The sequence below is a fragment of the Oncorhynchus mykiss genome, chromosome 16, assembly GCF_057628025.1.
Source record: "Oncorhynchus mykiss isolate SJ-2025 chromosome 16, ASM5762802v1, whole genome shotgun sequence".
NCBI classification, from domain to species: Eukaryota; Metazoa; Chordata; class Actinopteri; order Salmoniformes; family Salmonidae; genus Oncorhynchus; species Oncorhynchus mykiss.
Window position 1 is genome coordinate 49222385 of NC_143037.1, and position 17228 is coordinate 49239612.

Genomic DNA, 17228 nt, shown 5'->3' on the forward strand with positions numbered 1-17228 from the left:
TGGAGGACATCCTCTGGAAGTTGTCATAGTTACTGTGCAAGTCTATGGAAGGGGGTGAGAACCATGAGCCTCCTAGGTTTTTTTTATTGAAGTCAATGTTCCTGGAGGAGGATGGAAACTAGCTGTCCTCTGGCTACACCATGGTGCTACCCTACAGAGTGCTATTGAGGCTACTGTAGAACACTGCAAAACAGTGTGTTTTAATTATTTGGTGACGTGAATAGATTTAGTATAGTTTTATCTAAAAGGGTTAATTTTAATGTTTCACTATTTGTATTTATGAAATTCACTGATGATGGATGGTCCCCCCCTTCCTCCTCTGAGGAACCACCACTGGCATTCAGTAGGAATACTATCTTAGATGAGGATAGTGGGTAATGTAGTTTATCTCCAGTCAGATGATACACAAAAACCATGTAAACCAATGTAAAATACATTTTATTTGTCAGAAATAATGAGCCTTTACCCAAAAATGCATCTCACAAAAATATTTTCAAATAAACCCATTTGAAAATCCAGATTAGAGTGTATTCACAATTAAACACTGAATCTATAGGATACTTCTAAAGAAACAGTGAGACAAAAAGGAATCATTCACAACCTTGCAACTGTTAGGGTAAAACATAGAATAGCACACAAATGGCTACAAGACACAACCAATCTTGACAAAGTCTATAATCATGATTATAGTCTTCAGTCCAGACAGATTTGGTTGATGGAAAACAGATACTCAACTTTGTAAACTTGGGGCTGTGCTCTATTGATTGTCCCATCCAAGTTTGATTCTGCATGTGATCATCCCATGTGTCCTCTTTAAAGTTCATGATTTCCATGTGATTCATATGAATTCTGACCGTCTCCCTGCATGCACACTGTTGAATACATTTTTCCAGTGTTCAGTGTAAACAGCCCAGTTAGGAAAATAATATCCATGTTACGACAGGTTCCCAAAAGAGCCACCTAGGAAAATAAAATATGAGGGGGAAAAAACAGTAACTATTAGAATGGCATGCAAACTTAACCAGTCATCTTACACATAATCACGATACAAAAAACCAACTCAGTATTCACCTCTGCTAAGGAGCTGCAAATTACGTTCCTCCTCTTGCACCTGCAGTTGAAGCACCTGATGTAGGAGCTCCTGCCTCAGCGTCTCCTGCACCAAGCCCATCCTCTCCAACTTATCTCCATTCAGACGCAACAGAGCACGGCCTGACAGGGAGCAGAGAGAGGAGGCTGCCATTAAAAGCTTAGCAATTCACTCACCCACACCCACTGTATTGTTTATTTTACTCACATTTTAATATTATTATGAATTATGTTTTTTGTGCTCGTGCAGTAGATGATACCTGTGATGGCATGAAGGGTAAATCCCAGCAACCCTATTGATTCAACTGACACTACTCGGCCAGCCACTCACGTCAACTGCATTCCACTCATTTTAGGACTGGAAATGCTGATTTGTGCTAGTGCCATTTTCCCTGGTTGATACCTGTGATGGCGTGATGAGAGAAGGCCTCTACGTAGGTCAGGTAGTTGTGAGGACAGTGTTTCTTCAACCATCGACAGACGTCCTGCTGAGTCCACAACACCACAGGTCGGATCAGACTGGGCTGGGTGGGGCTGGTGTGGTAGATTCCATAGGAGTCACCTGAACGATGCTGGAAACATGAGCACGCACACAGAGAACGTTTCTGTAATGGCCCGCTACTGCTTGTACGTACAGTGTTTTAACCTTGAGTACCCCAAGGGATGACCACTCCAGTCAGACGTAAGCACATCCATCAAGAAATCTGTTCAGACACCCAGAGGTCCTTCCTTACATGTTAATTCTGTAACCCTAACCCTAACCAGGGACCACTTTCATGATGTTAGCCACACAGATATGATGCATGTCAATGCAGTTGCCAAGAATATAGTGATGTGAGTGACTTTCCTTTATTTATGGTCACATACTACTTTCTCTGCAACCACTGCACTTCTGACAAAAGCACACACACTAAACCCATTACTAACAAGGACTATCATATAAAAAGGTCCCCCTGCAGATCAAAGCATACATACATATGAAGCCCGAAGATCAGGGAGCATAGTTTTGTGAGGAATAAGCATCAGACCAGGGTGCATGTGGGTCAGTCGTATCCAAAGACCAAATTCATTCCTTTGGAATCTGAGCAGGATGTGGGTGACTAATCAAATGAAGCCTTTGATCATTCATTCACTTTAAAAAAAATAATCTATGAATGCAGTGTTCCCTCTGCTCTGATCTTCTTCTCCAGAGTAGAGCAGCCCCGCGTAAAGTTCAAAAGGTTGGAACGCAACATGCTAGTGCTAGCCCCCCCCCCCCTTACCCTCCCTGCATTTTTTAGCACAGACATTCATGATACAAAATTCTGTAACATATTGCAGTGATCGTGAAAGACACAAAGAGTGAAGCCTATGCATGCATACATGCAAGGGGATTGAAAAAACGGTTGCAAAAAAACTATGTACCTCTGTCATCAACCCAAATTTGTAAGGTACTCGGAAACCCTAATGTATAGGTGAGACATTTTTCATTAATTGGTCAACAACCAGGCATGTCAAAATTACAATAGCAGGATTTAAAAGTAAATTTAGAACACAAATAGGTGCACTGTGCTGTAATACCACATGAAGGAGATACCATAATATATCAGATACCATTAATTGAAATAGCTAGACATGCTTTGTTAGAAAACATATCCGTAAAAGCACATACTGTAAGGTTCACTACAGCCATTATATTTCATACAGTATATTTAAACAATAAGGGGGTGTGGTATATGGCCAATATACCACGGCTAAGGACTGTTCTTAGGCACAACGCATCGCGGAGTGCCTGGATACAGCCATTAGCCGTGGTATATTGGCCATTTACCACAAACACCTGAGGTGCCGTATTGCTATTATAAACTGGTTAGTAAAGTAATTAGAGCAGTAAAAGTAAATGTTTTGTCATACCCATGGTATACGGTCTCATATACCACGGCTGTCAGCCAATCAGAATTCAGGGCTGGAACCACCCAGTTTATAATGCCCCTTTAAGCTCTTAGTCCACAGACAAGTGCTGGTGCTTCTGCACATAGGAAGGCCAGCAGTTCTATTTAAATCCATTCTAAAATGCTGGACCGGCTGAGTGCCTCATAGCCCTCTGGGTTAACAGCATCTTCCATTCTCCACAAACAAAGTGCTGCTCATGTTGGAACCATGGATGGTCACCAGATAGCGCATTGCATTTGTCAGATTATTTTTAAAATATTTTTTCTTTGTGAAGAGAGAAGCCTTTATGTTGGCATACGACAGAAGGCCAGAGAGAAGCTTACATACTGTACACATCAATTAATAATGGAAAACAAAGGCTTTCTTAGACTGATCTGAGATGAATGAAAACCTAGGAAGCTCTTTCCTTTTCTTATTTGCATGTGCATCTAGAATAGGCCTACAATGATGAGAGATGGGGTGGATGACGAGAAGCAGATAAAGCACAAATTCACATCCATTATCATCATGGCTGAAAAGCAATACAGAAATGGGGTAACATGGATTTCCCTACACCCCCAATAGCATCTGCTAAATATGTGTATGCAAACAATACAATTTGATTTTGCATCTGATCTGTGATCATGATATGATATGCAGAAAATCACAGAGATCCAGAGTAGTTGAGGTACTCTACCTGATAGCTCTCTGTCCCAGGCTGTTGGAGCAGCTTCACTGTCCGGCCCCCTGCTGTTTTCTGACCACGCCCGTCATGCCAGGTGAGGTTCCCTCCCGTCTGTCGACTCAGGTGCTTGAAGTCCTCAGGCAGTGCCCTATACTCCACAGCAGGCCGGCAGAAACTGAAACTGGAGGCTGCTAGAAGATAAGAAGCGAGAGAGAAATGAGTGAACAGTGCTAGTAGCCAATACACAAGCTCGTGGTTCTTACTTGAAACACCCTCAAAGTCTGTAATTTGCCCTAAAAAGGCATGTGAGATCTGGAAAAATATCCTTGGGTTGGGAGTAACTGATTACATGAAGAAGAAAAAAAACTAAATCAGTTACGTTACCAGCAAAAATCGTATGCCTTTTAAGAGTAAGTAATCCAAAAGTAACCAGATTACATTACTGAGTTTGGGTAATCCAAAAGTTACGTTAATGATTACAATTTTGGACAGGTAACTAGTAACAGATTACATTTAGAAAGTAACCTACCCAACCCTGCGTGTACCAAAGGACTAAAATGTGTGCCTACTCATTGAGAGATGATCTCAAACATCATTACTAGGTGTTTTTCCAGGCAGCCCAGGCACGTGTTATAATAGCGGAGCCAGTAAACTGAGTCGTTACAAGCTGTTGTTCAAAGGGATTTCAACTTTCACCCAGATAGCTCCCAGGGAATTATGGGAACGTCATATGGACTACTGCATATAAATCATATAGGATGTATATACGACAGATGTGCCATTTGCTCATCATTATGCTAAGTTACTGGCAGACACACACCCTATCCCACTCTGCAGGCAGCAGGTGTCTGTTCAGTACCATAATGAAGGGAAAAGGTGCTAGCTAGAGTAAACACACCATTACTGAAACCGAACCTGGCAACCAGCCACAGGTCATTACTGATTCTGTGCCAGATTGGGTTGATTTTCTGGCTGTGTTGGAGGCAATGTTTTGAGCAGAGTGTGTGTCAGAGTGTGCGCATGTGTGAGTGCATGTGCGTGATGCTCATTAAAATGTCTCCTCTCTAAATGACACAGAAGGTTTAATTGAAATGAGGACAGAATAAGAGACAGAGGAGATGAAAGGGTGAGTTTTTGGCTCTCTTGCTTGTACCCCTCCTCTGCATCATTCAGCATCCCCCTTATCACAGACCCCCAACAGAGCCGGGCTCTGCAAAGGCAGCTCTTGTTTTCAACCCAAGCCATTCCAATGTCACTGGTGAAGAACATTGCCATAATGAACACAACCCTTTTATATCAAACCTCTTCAGCATGGAGCATGTGTGTGTCTTCATAAGACACTTAGTCACTTTAATAATAGGCCTACACATACACTATATATACAAAGGTATGTGGACACCCCTTCAAATTAGTGGGTTCAGTGATTTCATCCACACCAGTTGCTGACAGGTGAATAAAATCGAGCACACAGCCATGCAATCTCCATAGACAAACATTGGCAGTAGCATGGCCTTACTGGGGAGCTCAGTGACTTTAAACATGGTACCGTTATAGGATGCCACCTTTCCAACAAGTCAGTTCAAATGTCTGCCCTGCTAGATCTGCCCTGGTCAACTGTAAAGGCAGTTAATGTGAAGTGGAAACGTCTAGGAACAACAATGACTCCGACCGCGAAGTGGTAAACCATACAAGCTCACAGAACACAAGCTCACAGAACACAAGCTCACAGAACACAAGCTCACAGAACACAAGCTCACAAAATCATCTGTCCTTGGTTTCAACACTCATTACAGAGTTCCAAACTGCCGTTGGAAGCAACATCAGCACAATAACTGTTCATCGGGAACTTCATGAAATGGGTTTCAATGACCGAGCTGCCGCACAAAAGCCTAAGATCACCATATGCAATGCCAAGCATTGGCTGGAGTGGTGTAAACCTTGCAGCCATTGGACTCTGGAGCAGTGGAAATGCGTTCTCTGGAGTGATGAATCATTCTTCACCATCTAGCAGTCCGACGGACGAATCTGGGTTTTGGCAGACACCAGGAGAATGCTACCTGCCCCAGTGCATAATGCCAACTGTAAAGTTTGGTGGAGGAGGAATAATGGTCTGTAGCTATTTTTCATGGTTCGGGCTAGTTCCTTAGTTCGAATTAAGGGAGATCTTAACAGTACAGCATATAATTACATTCTAGACGATTGTGTTCTTCCAACATTGTGGCAACAGTTTGGGGAAGGCCCTTTCCTGGTTCAGCATGACAATGCCCCCATGCACAAAGTGAGGTTCATACAGAAATGTTTTTTTGAGATCGGTGTGGAACAGCTTGACTGTCCTGCACAGAGCCCTGACCTCAACCCCATCGAACACATTTGGGATGAATTGGAACACAGACTGCGTGGCCAACCTCACTAATGCTCTAATGGAAGAATGTCCCCAAAGCAATGTTCCAACATCTAGTGGACATGATTTTGGAATGAGATGTTCAATGAGCAGGTGTCCACATACTTTTGGCCATGTCATGTTTTTCCACAAATAAGAAATTATGCTACTTAGAAAATGTACCCAATGTAATTCAATTTCACTTAAAGACGGCCATAAGTGATCAAAATAGGCTACTACTTGAAAGAAATGGACTGTGGTCAGTTGCCACTGTCACCCTTAAGTCGCTGTCCATTTCAGCACCACAAGGTCTGAACAGTGGTGTCTTATTCGGCTACAAAATCCCAACTGAATGCTGAAGCCTAAGTAAATAAGATGGAAAACCGGTCAGGCAAATTCAGCAAAACGTATGTACACTTGTTTAGCTTAGCCTGCACATCGAATAGCCTGTAGTTAATAGGCCTAGTTACCGACAACAACAAAAAAGGCTGTTAGAGGAGAAGATGGGAGATGATATTTGAGATGTCCGCATGCAAAACTATTAGATCTCTATTACCGTCCACAGCCATGGCGTGTCTCCTTCCCTTCCCAGTGAATGCACTAGTAAAAGTATCCCATCCTCTCCGGTAACCGCTGACCGACCGGTAATCCCCGTTTGCGTTCTCCTCACCTCTCTGTTCTGCTACAGCATAGTCCTTTCCGCCAAACTTGACAGCACGGACAACCAATTATAGCCTACTTGAACAGGACTGCAGAAGCGCAAGTTAGCTCCTCAGGTGCCACTGCCGGTGAACAACAATCTCGTAAATTGCCCGGTTATATGCAGTGGTGAGGTGAGAAATAACCACATGGAACAGGCTACCAACTGCCTAAACTGACACGAAGCATGACTGTAGCCTAAGTTTAAAAAAAAGTTTTAAAAAAAAATCCATAATAGGGATGCGCTCTTTAGCAACCTCTAATCAGATGGTGCTGCTCATAGTGTCCTGTCCCGGGTGACGTTATGTCCCTTTCGATGCGGAATGTCCCAATGAAGTTGGCTGACTGGTTCTGTCAGTGCGGAACTATATGCGTGTGGTTTATCTACTCGTGAGAATCAGGCGCACTGCTTTTTCTCAAGAGCCAGAACGAGCTGACTCAAAGTGCTGCCAGGAGCCCTGTAATTAGCGCAGCCAGTGGAGAGCTACTGAAAACGGGCTGATGAAAAGCCAGCCCAATAAATAAAATAGAGAACATTCAGCATAAGGAATCCCCCTGCCCAATGGAGCCAGAGCTTGTGGGCTCCCAAGATGGCATGTTCTGTGGTGGAGCCTCAGAGCTATAAAGCCCAGAGAGAGACCCAGGGGCATTTCTAGGATTTAAAAACATCCGGGGCATAGCCCAAAGCCAGTAGGGGGGCCCTGGGGAATCCTCCCCCTGCAAAAAAATAAATAATAATTTAAACAGCTAAATGCATGAATTTGGTGCATTTTGAGAACATTGAAAGATATTTTTCAGGTAACTTGCACCTTCCCTCCTGGCACAGCAGACACTGCCAGTACTCAATTACACTAGCTACTGTGGTTCTCTCTACCATAGAACACTATCTACTCTGAAACGCATACACCCACAGTGTATTGCCAAAAGCCTCCATAACTTTTCACTTCCATTTTCTATGTTGAGGTCTCTTTTGTCTACCCTCCTCTCTCATCCTGTCCTGGTTGTAAAAATGGTTTTCATTGTAATTACAGACCTTTTCACCTCACCCGCAAATTCTTTGTAAACCATTTTGTACTTGTTCACTGTCTGTATCTCGCGTGTTATAATTTGTGCAAATAAATAAAACTAATTAGAATCTATAGAGCAGCTTGAAGTGATACAGTCTAATGTGTGCTCAACCCACCACGGTTCTCTCTGCATCCCTTTTGTCACTTGTCTGTTGCTGTCTGCGTCTTGTCTGTTGCTGTCTCATGTTTGTTTGTTAATGTTTCCTTTGTCTATCCTCTTCTGTCATGGCCCATTTTGTTATTCTGGCATCTCTCTCCATCACGTATTCTTCTGTTCTGGTCTATGTCTTGTCTGGTGTGATACCAGACATCATATCCTTATCTTCTGTTGCTGTCTCTGTGTCTTGTCTGGTGTCTCTCCATCATCTACTCTTCTGTTGCTGTCTCTGTCTGGTGTGTCTCTTTAGTTTTTCAATCCAAAAATGGTCAAGGGGATACTAGGGTAGCTTAACTTGTTTTGGGCCGGTGTCTGGGCCACCTAAATCATCTTCTTCCCTACCAGTTGCCTCTGGCTGCTGCTGTTCTAAGTGTTCCACTGGTCTGCTGTTCTAAGTGTTCCACTGGCCTGCTGTTCTAAGTCTTCCACTGGCCTGCTGTTCTCATCTGTCTTCCTCCTGGGCTCATCTGCAAGGTAGAGTTACATGTCACCAGTTTGTTTTAAAGGGCGACGGCACTTCCTGACTTGGCCTCGTTTATTTCAAGCTGTAGTAACGTTCAGCGTCAGTCCACAGCGGGGCACTGTCAGAAGATACCGTATGTGATTTAGTCAGAAAAACAAATCTCTTCAGTCTGAGCTAGCTAGCAACGTGGCTAGCCAGCCGAGCTACACTATATGGGGCGGCAGGTAGCCTTGTGGTTAGAGCATTGGATTTGTAACCGAAAGGTTGCAAGATTGAATCCCAGAGCTGACAAGGTAAAAATCTGTCGTTCTGCCCCTGAACATGGTAGTTAACCCCACTGTTCTTAGGCTGTCATTGAAAATAAGAATGTGTTCTTAACTGACTTGCCTAGTTAAATAAAAGGTCAAATAAATAAGTACCGTAGCTACAGAAATGAAACCCATGAAATACACTCGCTGGAAATAAACACTTTTCCTAATATCATGACTTATAACATCCTTAACTTGCCCATTCACAAAATATACTGTTAAATATAAACTGGGTGGGTCGAGCCCTGAATGCTGATTGGCTGACAGACGTGGGATATTTAAGCAATATGTCTCGAGGGGGTGTGGTATATGGCCTATATACGACGGTTAAGGGCTGGTTAAGGGCTGTTCCTATGTTAGATGCAACGCGGAGTGCTAGGACACAGCCCTTAGCCGTGGAATATTGGCGGGGGTTTGTGATATATGGCCAATATACCATGGCTAAGGGCTGTGTCCTAGCACTCCGCGTTGCGGAGTAAGAACAGCCCTTAACCGTCGTATATTGGCCATATATCACAAACCCCTGAGATGCCTTATTGCTATAAACTGGTTACCAACGTAATTAGAGCAGTAAAAATACAAATGTTTTGTCATACCCATGGTATACGGTTTGATATACCATGGCTTTCAACCAATCAGCATTCATGGCTCGAACCACACAGTTTATAATAGACCATTCACCACAGGTATGACAAAACATTTATTTTTTCTGCTCTAATTAGGTTGATAATCAGTTTATAACAGCAATAAGGCATCTCAGGGGTTTGTGGTATATGGCCAATATACCACGGCTAAGGGCTGTGTCCTAGCACTCCGCGTGTATCGGCCATATACCCCCCCCCCCCCCCCCCCCCCCCCAGGCCTTGTTGCTTTAAATAACTGATGCTGAGCGATAACGCAAGCTCATTAGCGTTAGTAAGGGAATACCCCCCTGATTTGGACAAAAACAAATGGCGGTATATTGGCATTGGACAAACCATATACACGATGGTCAATACCACCCAATTTGGCGTTGATTCATGCAAAGTATATTGCAAATGCCATATGGCAATTGCCAATTGTAACACTTCAAAATTCCAATAGGGGGCGTGTGCGTTCCACCGGGGCATTTCATATTGCAAATGGCACCCAAGTCAACATCCAAAAGCCAAATTTTGAAAAATGACATTTTTTAAAAAAAACTTAAAAACCCTTAAAAAAGTGCTTTCTGGACCTTTTTTCGAAATTCTTTCGAGTTTTTTGTCAATTACACATGGGTAAGTACTGTATGAGTATACTTTTGTCATCATATATATATATTTTTTAAGTACATGCGCATAAGGCATATGTTTTGTCCATTTGCAATATGATTTCATAGGAAGTCAAAAGTCAAAAGTCAAAAATGTCAAAATTTGGTAAAAAACTTCACACATCCTTAAAAAAGTGCTTTCTGGACCTTTTTTCAAAATTCTTTCGATTTTTGTGTCAATTACACATGTATAAGAACTTTATCAACATACTTTAGTCATACTTTATTATCATATATATATATATATTTTTACTTGTGCATAAGGCATATGTTTTCTCCATTTGGAATATGATTTCATAGGAAGTCAAAAGTCAAAAGTCAAAAATGTCAAAATTTGGTAAAAAACTTCATACATCCTTAAAAAAGTGCTTTCTTGACCTTTTTTCAAAATTCTTTCGATTTTTGTGTCAATAACACATGTATAAGAACTTTATCAACATACTTTAGTCATGCTTTATTATCATATTTTTTTTACTTGTGCATAAGGCATATGTTTTCTCCATTTGCAATATGATGTCATAGGAAGTCAAAAGTCTAAGTCAAAAGTAAATATTTTCCTCCGTGCAACTGATGATCTAAAATGTGCAACAAAATTTTTTGGATTTTTTTTGTTTATGTTTCCTTACTTTTTCAAAGTCACTGTGCATTTGCAATATGTTTTAATGGGCAGATACCATCACGAATTTGTCATGCTCAAAATTCAAACTTTACTTTGCTCAAACTATACCTTGGTCAACTTGTATTACATATTTCTTTTTGTTTTACTTGTGCATAAGGCATATGTTTTCTCCATTTGCAATATGATGTCATAGGAAGTCAAAAGTCAAAGTCAAAAGTAAACATTTTCCTCCGTGCACCTGGTGATCTGAAATGTGCACCTGGTGACCTGAAATGTGCACCTGGTGATCTAAAATATGCAACTGGTAACCCAAAAAAAAAATTTTGGGATGTTTTTTTGTTTATGTTTCCTTACTTTTTCAAAGTCACTGTACATTTGCAATATGTTTTAATGGGCAGGTACCATCACGAATTTGTCATGCTCAAAATTCAAACTTTACTTTGCTCAAACTATACCTTGGTCAACTTGTATTACATATTTCTTTTTGTTTTACTTGTGCATAAGGCATATGTTTTCTCCATTTGCAATATGATGTCATAGGAAGTCAAAAGTCAAAGTCAAAAGTAAATATTTTCCTCCGTGCACCTGGTGATCTGAAATGTGCACCTGGTGACCTGAAATGTGCACCTGGTGATCTAAAATATGCAACTGGTAACCCCAAAAAAAAATGTTGGGATGTTTTTTTGTTTATGTTTCCTTACTTTTTCAAAGTCACTGTGCATTTGCAATATGTTTTAATGGGCAGGTACCATCACGAATTTGTCATGCTCAGAATTCAAGCTTGTGATCTAAAATATGCAGCTGGTTACCCAACATTTTTTGGGATGTTTTTTTGTTTATGTTTCCTTACTTTTTCAAAGTCTCTGTGCATTTGCAATATGTTTTAATGGGCAGGTACCATCACGAATTTGTTTATCGAATTTGTTTATGTTTCCTTACTTTTTCAAAGTCACTGTGCATTTGCAATATGTTTCAATGGGCAGGTACCATCACGAATTTGTCATGCTCAAAATTTTTTAGATGTATTTTTTTTTGTTTCTTACTTTTTCAAAGTCACTGTGCATTTGGAATATGTTTTAATGGACAGGTACCATCACGAATTTGTTTATCGAATTTGTTTATGTTTCCTTACTTTTTCAAAGTCACTGTGCATTTGCAATATGTTTCAATGGGCAGGTACCATCACGAATTTGTCATGCTCAAAATTTTTTAGATGTATTTTTTTTTGTTTCCTTACTTTTTCAAAGTCACTGTGCATTTGGAATATGTTTTAATGGGCAGGTACCATCACGAATTTGTTTATCGAATTTGTTTATGTTTCCTTACTTTTTCAAAGTCACTGTGCATTTGCAATATGTTTCAATGGGCAGGTACCATCACGAATTTGTCATGCTCAAAAAATTTTAGATGTATTTTTTTTTGTTTCTTACTTTTTCAAAGTCACTGTGCATTTGGAATATGTTTTAATGGGCAGGTACCATCACGAATTTGTTTATCGAATTTGTTTATGTTTCCTTACTTTTTCAAAGTCACTGTGCATTTGCAATATGTTTCAATGGGCAGGTACCATCACGAATTTGTCATGCTCAAAAAATTTTAGATGTATTTTTTTTTGTTTCTTACTTTTTCAAAGTCACTGTGCATTTGGAATATGTTTTAATGGGCAGGTACCATCACGAATTTGTTTATCGAATTTGTTTATGTTTCCTTACTTTTTCAAAGTCACTGTGCATTTGCAATATGTTTCAATGGGCAGGTACCATCACGAATTTGTCATGCTCAAAATTTTTTAGATGTATTTTTTTTTGTTTCCTTACTTTTTCAAAGTCACTGTGCATTTGGAATATGTTTTAATGGGCAGGTACCATCACGAATTTGTTTATCGAATTTGTTTATGTTTCCTTACTTTTTCAAAGTCACTGTGCATTTGCAATATGTTTCAATGGGCAGGTACCATCACGAATTTGTCATGCTCAAAAAATTTTAGATGTATTTTTTTTTGTTTCTTACTTTTTCAAAGTCACTGTGCATTTGGAATATGTTTTAATGGGCAGGTACCATCACGAATTTGTTTATCGAATTTGTTTATGTTTCCTTACTTTTTCAAAGTCACTGTGCATTTGCAATATGTTTCAATGGGCAGGTACCATCACGAATTTGTCATGCTCAAAATTTTTTAGATGTATTTTTTTTTGTTTCCTTACTTTTTCAAAGTCACTGTGCATTTGGAATATGTTTTAATGGGCAGGTACCATCACGAATTTGTTTATCGAATTTGTTTATGTTTCCTTACTTTTTCAAAGTCACTGTGCATTTGCAATATGTTTCAATGGGCAGGTACCATCACGAATTTGTTTATCGAATTTGTTTATGTTTCCTTACTTTTTCAAAGTCACTGTGCATTTGCAATATGTTTCAATGGGCAGGTACCATCACGAATTTGTCATGCTCAAAATTTTTTAGATGTATTTTTTTTTGTTTCCTTACTTTTTCAAAGTCACTGTGCATTTGGAATATGTTTTAATGGGCAGGTACCATCACGAATTTGTTTATCGAATTTGTTTATGTTTCTTTACTTTTTCAAAGTCACTGTGCATTTGCAATATGTTTCAATGGGCAGGTACCATCACGAATTTGTCATGCTCAAAAAATTTTAGATGTATTTTTTTTTGTTTCTTACTTTTTCAAAGTCACTGTGCATTTGGAATATGTTTTAATGGGCAGGTACCATCACGAATTTGTTTATCGAATTTGTTTATGTTTCCTTACTTTTTCAAAGTCACTGTGCATTTGCAATATGTTTCAATGGGCAGGTACCATCACGAATTTGTCATGCTCAAAAAATTTTAGATGTATTTTTTTTTGTTTCTTACTTTTTCAAAGTCACTGTGCATTTGGAATATGTTTTAATGGGCAGGTACCATCACGAATTTGTTTATCGAATTTGTTTATGTTTCCTTACTTTTTCAAAGTCACTGTGCATTTGCAATATGTTTCAATGGGCAGGTACCATCACGAATTTGTCATGCTCAAAAAATTTTAGATGTATTTTTTTTTGTTTCTTACTTTTTCAAAGTCACTGTGCATTTGGAATATGTTTTAATGGGCAGGTACCATCACGAATTTGTTTATCGAATTTGTTTATGTTTCCTTACTTTTTCAAAGTCACTGTGCATTTGCAATATGTTTCAATGGGCAGGTACCATCACGAATTTGTCATGCTCAAAATTTTTTAGATGTATTTTTTTTTGTTTCCTTACTTTTTCAAAGTCACTGTGCATTTGGAATATGTTTTAATGGGCAGGTACCATCACGAATTTGTTTATCGAATTTGTTTATGTTTCCTTACTTTTTCAAAGTCACTGTGCATTTGCAATATGTTTCAATGGGCAGGTACCATCACGAATTTGTCATGCTCAAAATTTTTTAGATGTATTTTTTTTTGTTTCCTTACTTTTTCAAAGTCACTGTGCATTTGGAATATGTTTTAATGGGCAGGTACCATCACGAATTTGTTTATCGAATTTGTTTATGTTTCCTTACTTTTTCAAAGTCACTGTGCATTTGCAATATGTTTCAATGGGCAGGTACCATCACGAATTTGTCATGCTCAAAAAATTTTAGATGTATTTTTTTTTGTTTCTTACTTTTTCAAAGTCACTGTGCATTTGGAATATGTTTTAATGGGCAGGTACCATCACGAATTTGTTTATCGAATTTGTTTATGTTTCCTTACTTTTTCAAAGTCACTGTGCATTTGCAATATGTTTCAATGGGCAGGTACCATCACGAATTTGTCATGCTCAAAAAATTTTAGATGTATTTTTTTTTGTTTCTTACTTTTTCAAAGTCACTGTGCATTTGGAATATGTTTTAATGGGCAGGTACCATCACGAATTTGTTCATCGAATTTGTTTATGTTTCCTTACTTTTTCAAAGTCACTGTGCATTTGCAATATGTTTCAATGGGCAGGTACCATCACGAATTTGTCATGCTCAAAATTTTTTAGATGTATTTTTTTTTGTTTCCTTACTTTTTCAAAGTCACTGTGCATTTGGAATATGTTTTAATGGGCAGGTACCATCACGAATTTGTTTATCGAATTTGTTCATGTTTCCTTACTTTTTCAAAGTCACTGTGCATTTGCAATATGTTTCAATGGGCAGGTACCATCACGAATTTGTTTATCGAATTTGTTTATGTTTCCTTACTTTTTCAAAGTCACTGTGCATTTGCAATATGTTTCAATGGGCAGGTACCATCACGAATTTGTCATGCTCAAAATTTTTTAGATGTATTTTTTTTTGTTTCTTACTTTTTCAAAGTCACTGTGCATTTGGAATATGTTTTAATGGGCAGGTACCATCACGAATTTGTTCATCGAATTTGTTTATGTTTCCTTACTTTTTCAAAGTCACTGTGCATTTGCAATATGTTTCAATGGGCAGGTACCATCACGAATTTGTCATGCTCAAAATTTTTTAGATGTATTTTTTTTTGTTTCCTTACTTTTTCAAAGTCACTGTGCATTTGGAATATGTTTTAATGGGCAGGTACCATCACGAATTTGTTTATCGAATTTGTTTATGTTTCCTTACTTTTTCAAAGTCACTGTGCATTTGCAATATGTTTCAATGGGCAGGTACCATCACGAATTTGTTTATCGAATTTGTTTATGTTTCCTTACTTTTTCAAAGTCACTGTGCATTTGCAATATGTTTCAATGGGCAGGTACCATCACGAATTTGTCATGCTCAAAATTTTTTAGATGTATTTTTTTTTGTTTCTTACTTTTTCAAAGTCACTGTGCATTTGGAATATGTTTTAATGGGCAGGTACCATCACGAATTTGTTTATCGAATTTGTTTATGTTTCCTTACTTTTTCAAAGTCACTGTGCATTTGCAATATGTTTCAATGGGCAGGTACCATCACGAATTTGTCATGCTCAAAATTTTTTAGATGTATTTTTTTTTGTTTCCTTACTTTTTCAAAGTCACTGTGCATTTGGAATATGTTTTAATGGGCAGGTACCATCACGAATTTGTTTATCGAATTTGTTTATGTTTCCTTACTTTTTCAAAGTCACTGTGCATTTGCAATATGTTTCAATGGGCAGGTACCATCACGAATTTGTTTATCGAATTTGTTTATGTTTCCTTACTTTTTCAAAGTCACTGTGCATTTGCAATATGTTTCAATGGGCAGGTACCATCACGAATTTGTCATGCTCAAAATTTTTTAGATGTATTTTTTTTTGTTTCCTTACTTTTTCAAAGTCACTGTGCATTTGGAATATGTTTTAATGGGCAGGTACCATCACGAATTTGTTTATCGAATTTGTTTATGTTTCCTTACTTTTTCAAAGTCACTGTGCATTTGCAATATGTTTCAATGGGCAGGTACCATCACGAATTTGTTTATCGAATTTGTTTATGTTTCCTTACTTTTTCAAAGTCACTGTGCATTTGCAATATGTTTCAATGGGCAGGTACCATCACGAATTTGTCATGCTCAAAATTTTTTAGATGTATTTTTTTTTGTTTCTTACTTTTTCAAAGTCACTGTGCATTTGGAATATGTTTTAATGGGCAGGTACCATCACGAATTTGTTTATCGAATTTGTTTATGTTTCCTTACTTTTTCAAAGTCACTGTGCATTTGCAATATGTTTCAATGGGCAGGTACCATCACGAATTTGTCATGCTCAAAATTTTTTAGATGTATTTTTTTTTGTTTCTTACTTTTTCAAAGTCACTGTGCATTTGGAATATGTTTTAATGGGCAGGTACCATCACGAATTTGTTTATCGAATTTGTTTATGTTTCCTTACTTTTTCAAAGTCACTGTGCATTTGCAATATGTTTCAATGGGCAGGTACCATCACGAATTTGTTTATCGAATTTGTTTATGTTTCCTTACTTTTTCAAAGTCACTGTGCATTTGGAATATGTTTTAATGGGCAGGTACCATCACGAATTTGTTTATCGAATTTGTTTATGTTTCCTTACTTTTTCAAAGTCACTGTGCATTTGCAATATGTTTCAATGGGCAGGTACCATCACGAATTTGTCATGCTCAAAAAATTTTAGATGTATTTTTTTTTGTTTCTTACTTTTTCAAAGTCACTGTGCATTTGGAATATGTTTTAATGGGCAGGTACCATCACGAATTTGTCATGCTCAAAAAATTTTAGATGTATTTTTTTTTGTTTCTTACTTTTTCAAAGTCACTGTGCATTTGCAATATGTTTTAATGGGCAGGTACCATCACGAATTTGTCATGCTATAAAAATCCTGCAGGAATGTGAAATTGACTGGCCCGATGAACTCGGGATGGCTTTGCAGTGATTCTGGGTCATCTCAATCGCTCGTTTGGGTTGATTTCAGAATGTCGCTTTTGGTGATGTTTTTTCACTATAGAATCATATTGCAAATGTACAAGAGTCAAGTGGACAAGAGTCCATCAGTCAATTAGATATCATTCTGACCACCAAACTGATACAAACTGACACCAAACCCACTTTTTCCAACTCGTTTAGTAGCCAACTATTACATACTTC

General features: G+C 38.6%; 1 protein-coding gene across 2 annotated transcripts; it reads right to left on the reverse strand.

Annotated features, from left to right (window-relative positions):
- Window positions 1-422: 422 nt before the first annotated feature.
- LOC110492758 (sterile alpha motif domain-containing protein 10-like) lies at window positions 423-7387 on the reverse strand. 2 transcript variants are annotated; one of them, XM_021567232.3, is made up of 5 exons: window positions 6622-7387; window positions 3698-3876; window positions 1493-1661; window positions 1072-1212; window positions 423-960 (listed from the first exon to the last, which is right to left on the reverse strand). In XM_021567232.3, the coding sequence occupies exons 1-5, from the start codon at window positions 6632-6634 to the stop codon at window positions 935-937; spliced, it is 528 nt and encodes a 175-aa protein (XP_021422907.1). In that variant the 5' UTR covers window positions 6635-7387; the 3' UTR covers window positions 423-934. The 2 variants fall into 2 exon arrangements, with proteins under 2 accessions (XP_021422907.1, XP_090057777.1); XM_090201651.1 differs by having other exon boundaries at window positions 3698-3873; window positions 6622-7068.
- Between the last annotated feature and the right edge of the window lie 9841 nt (window positions 7388-17228).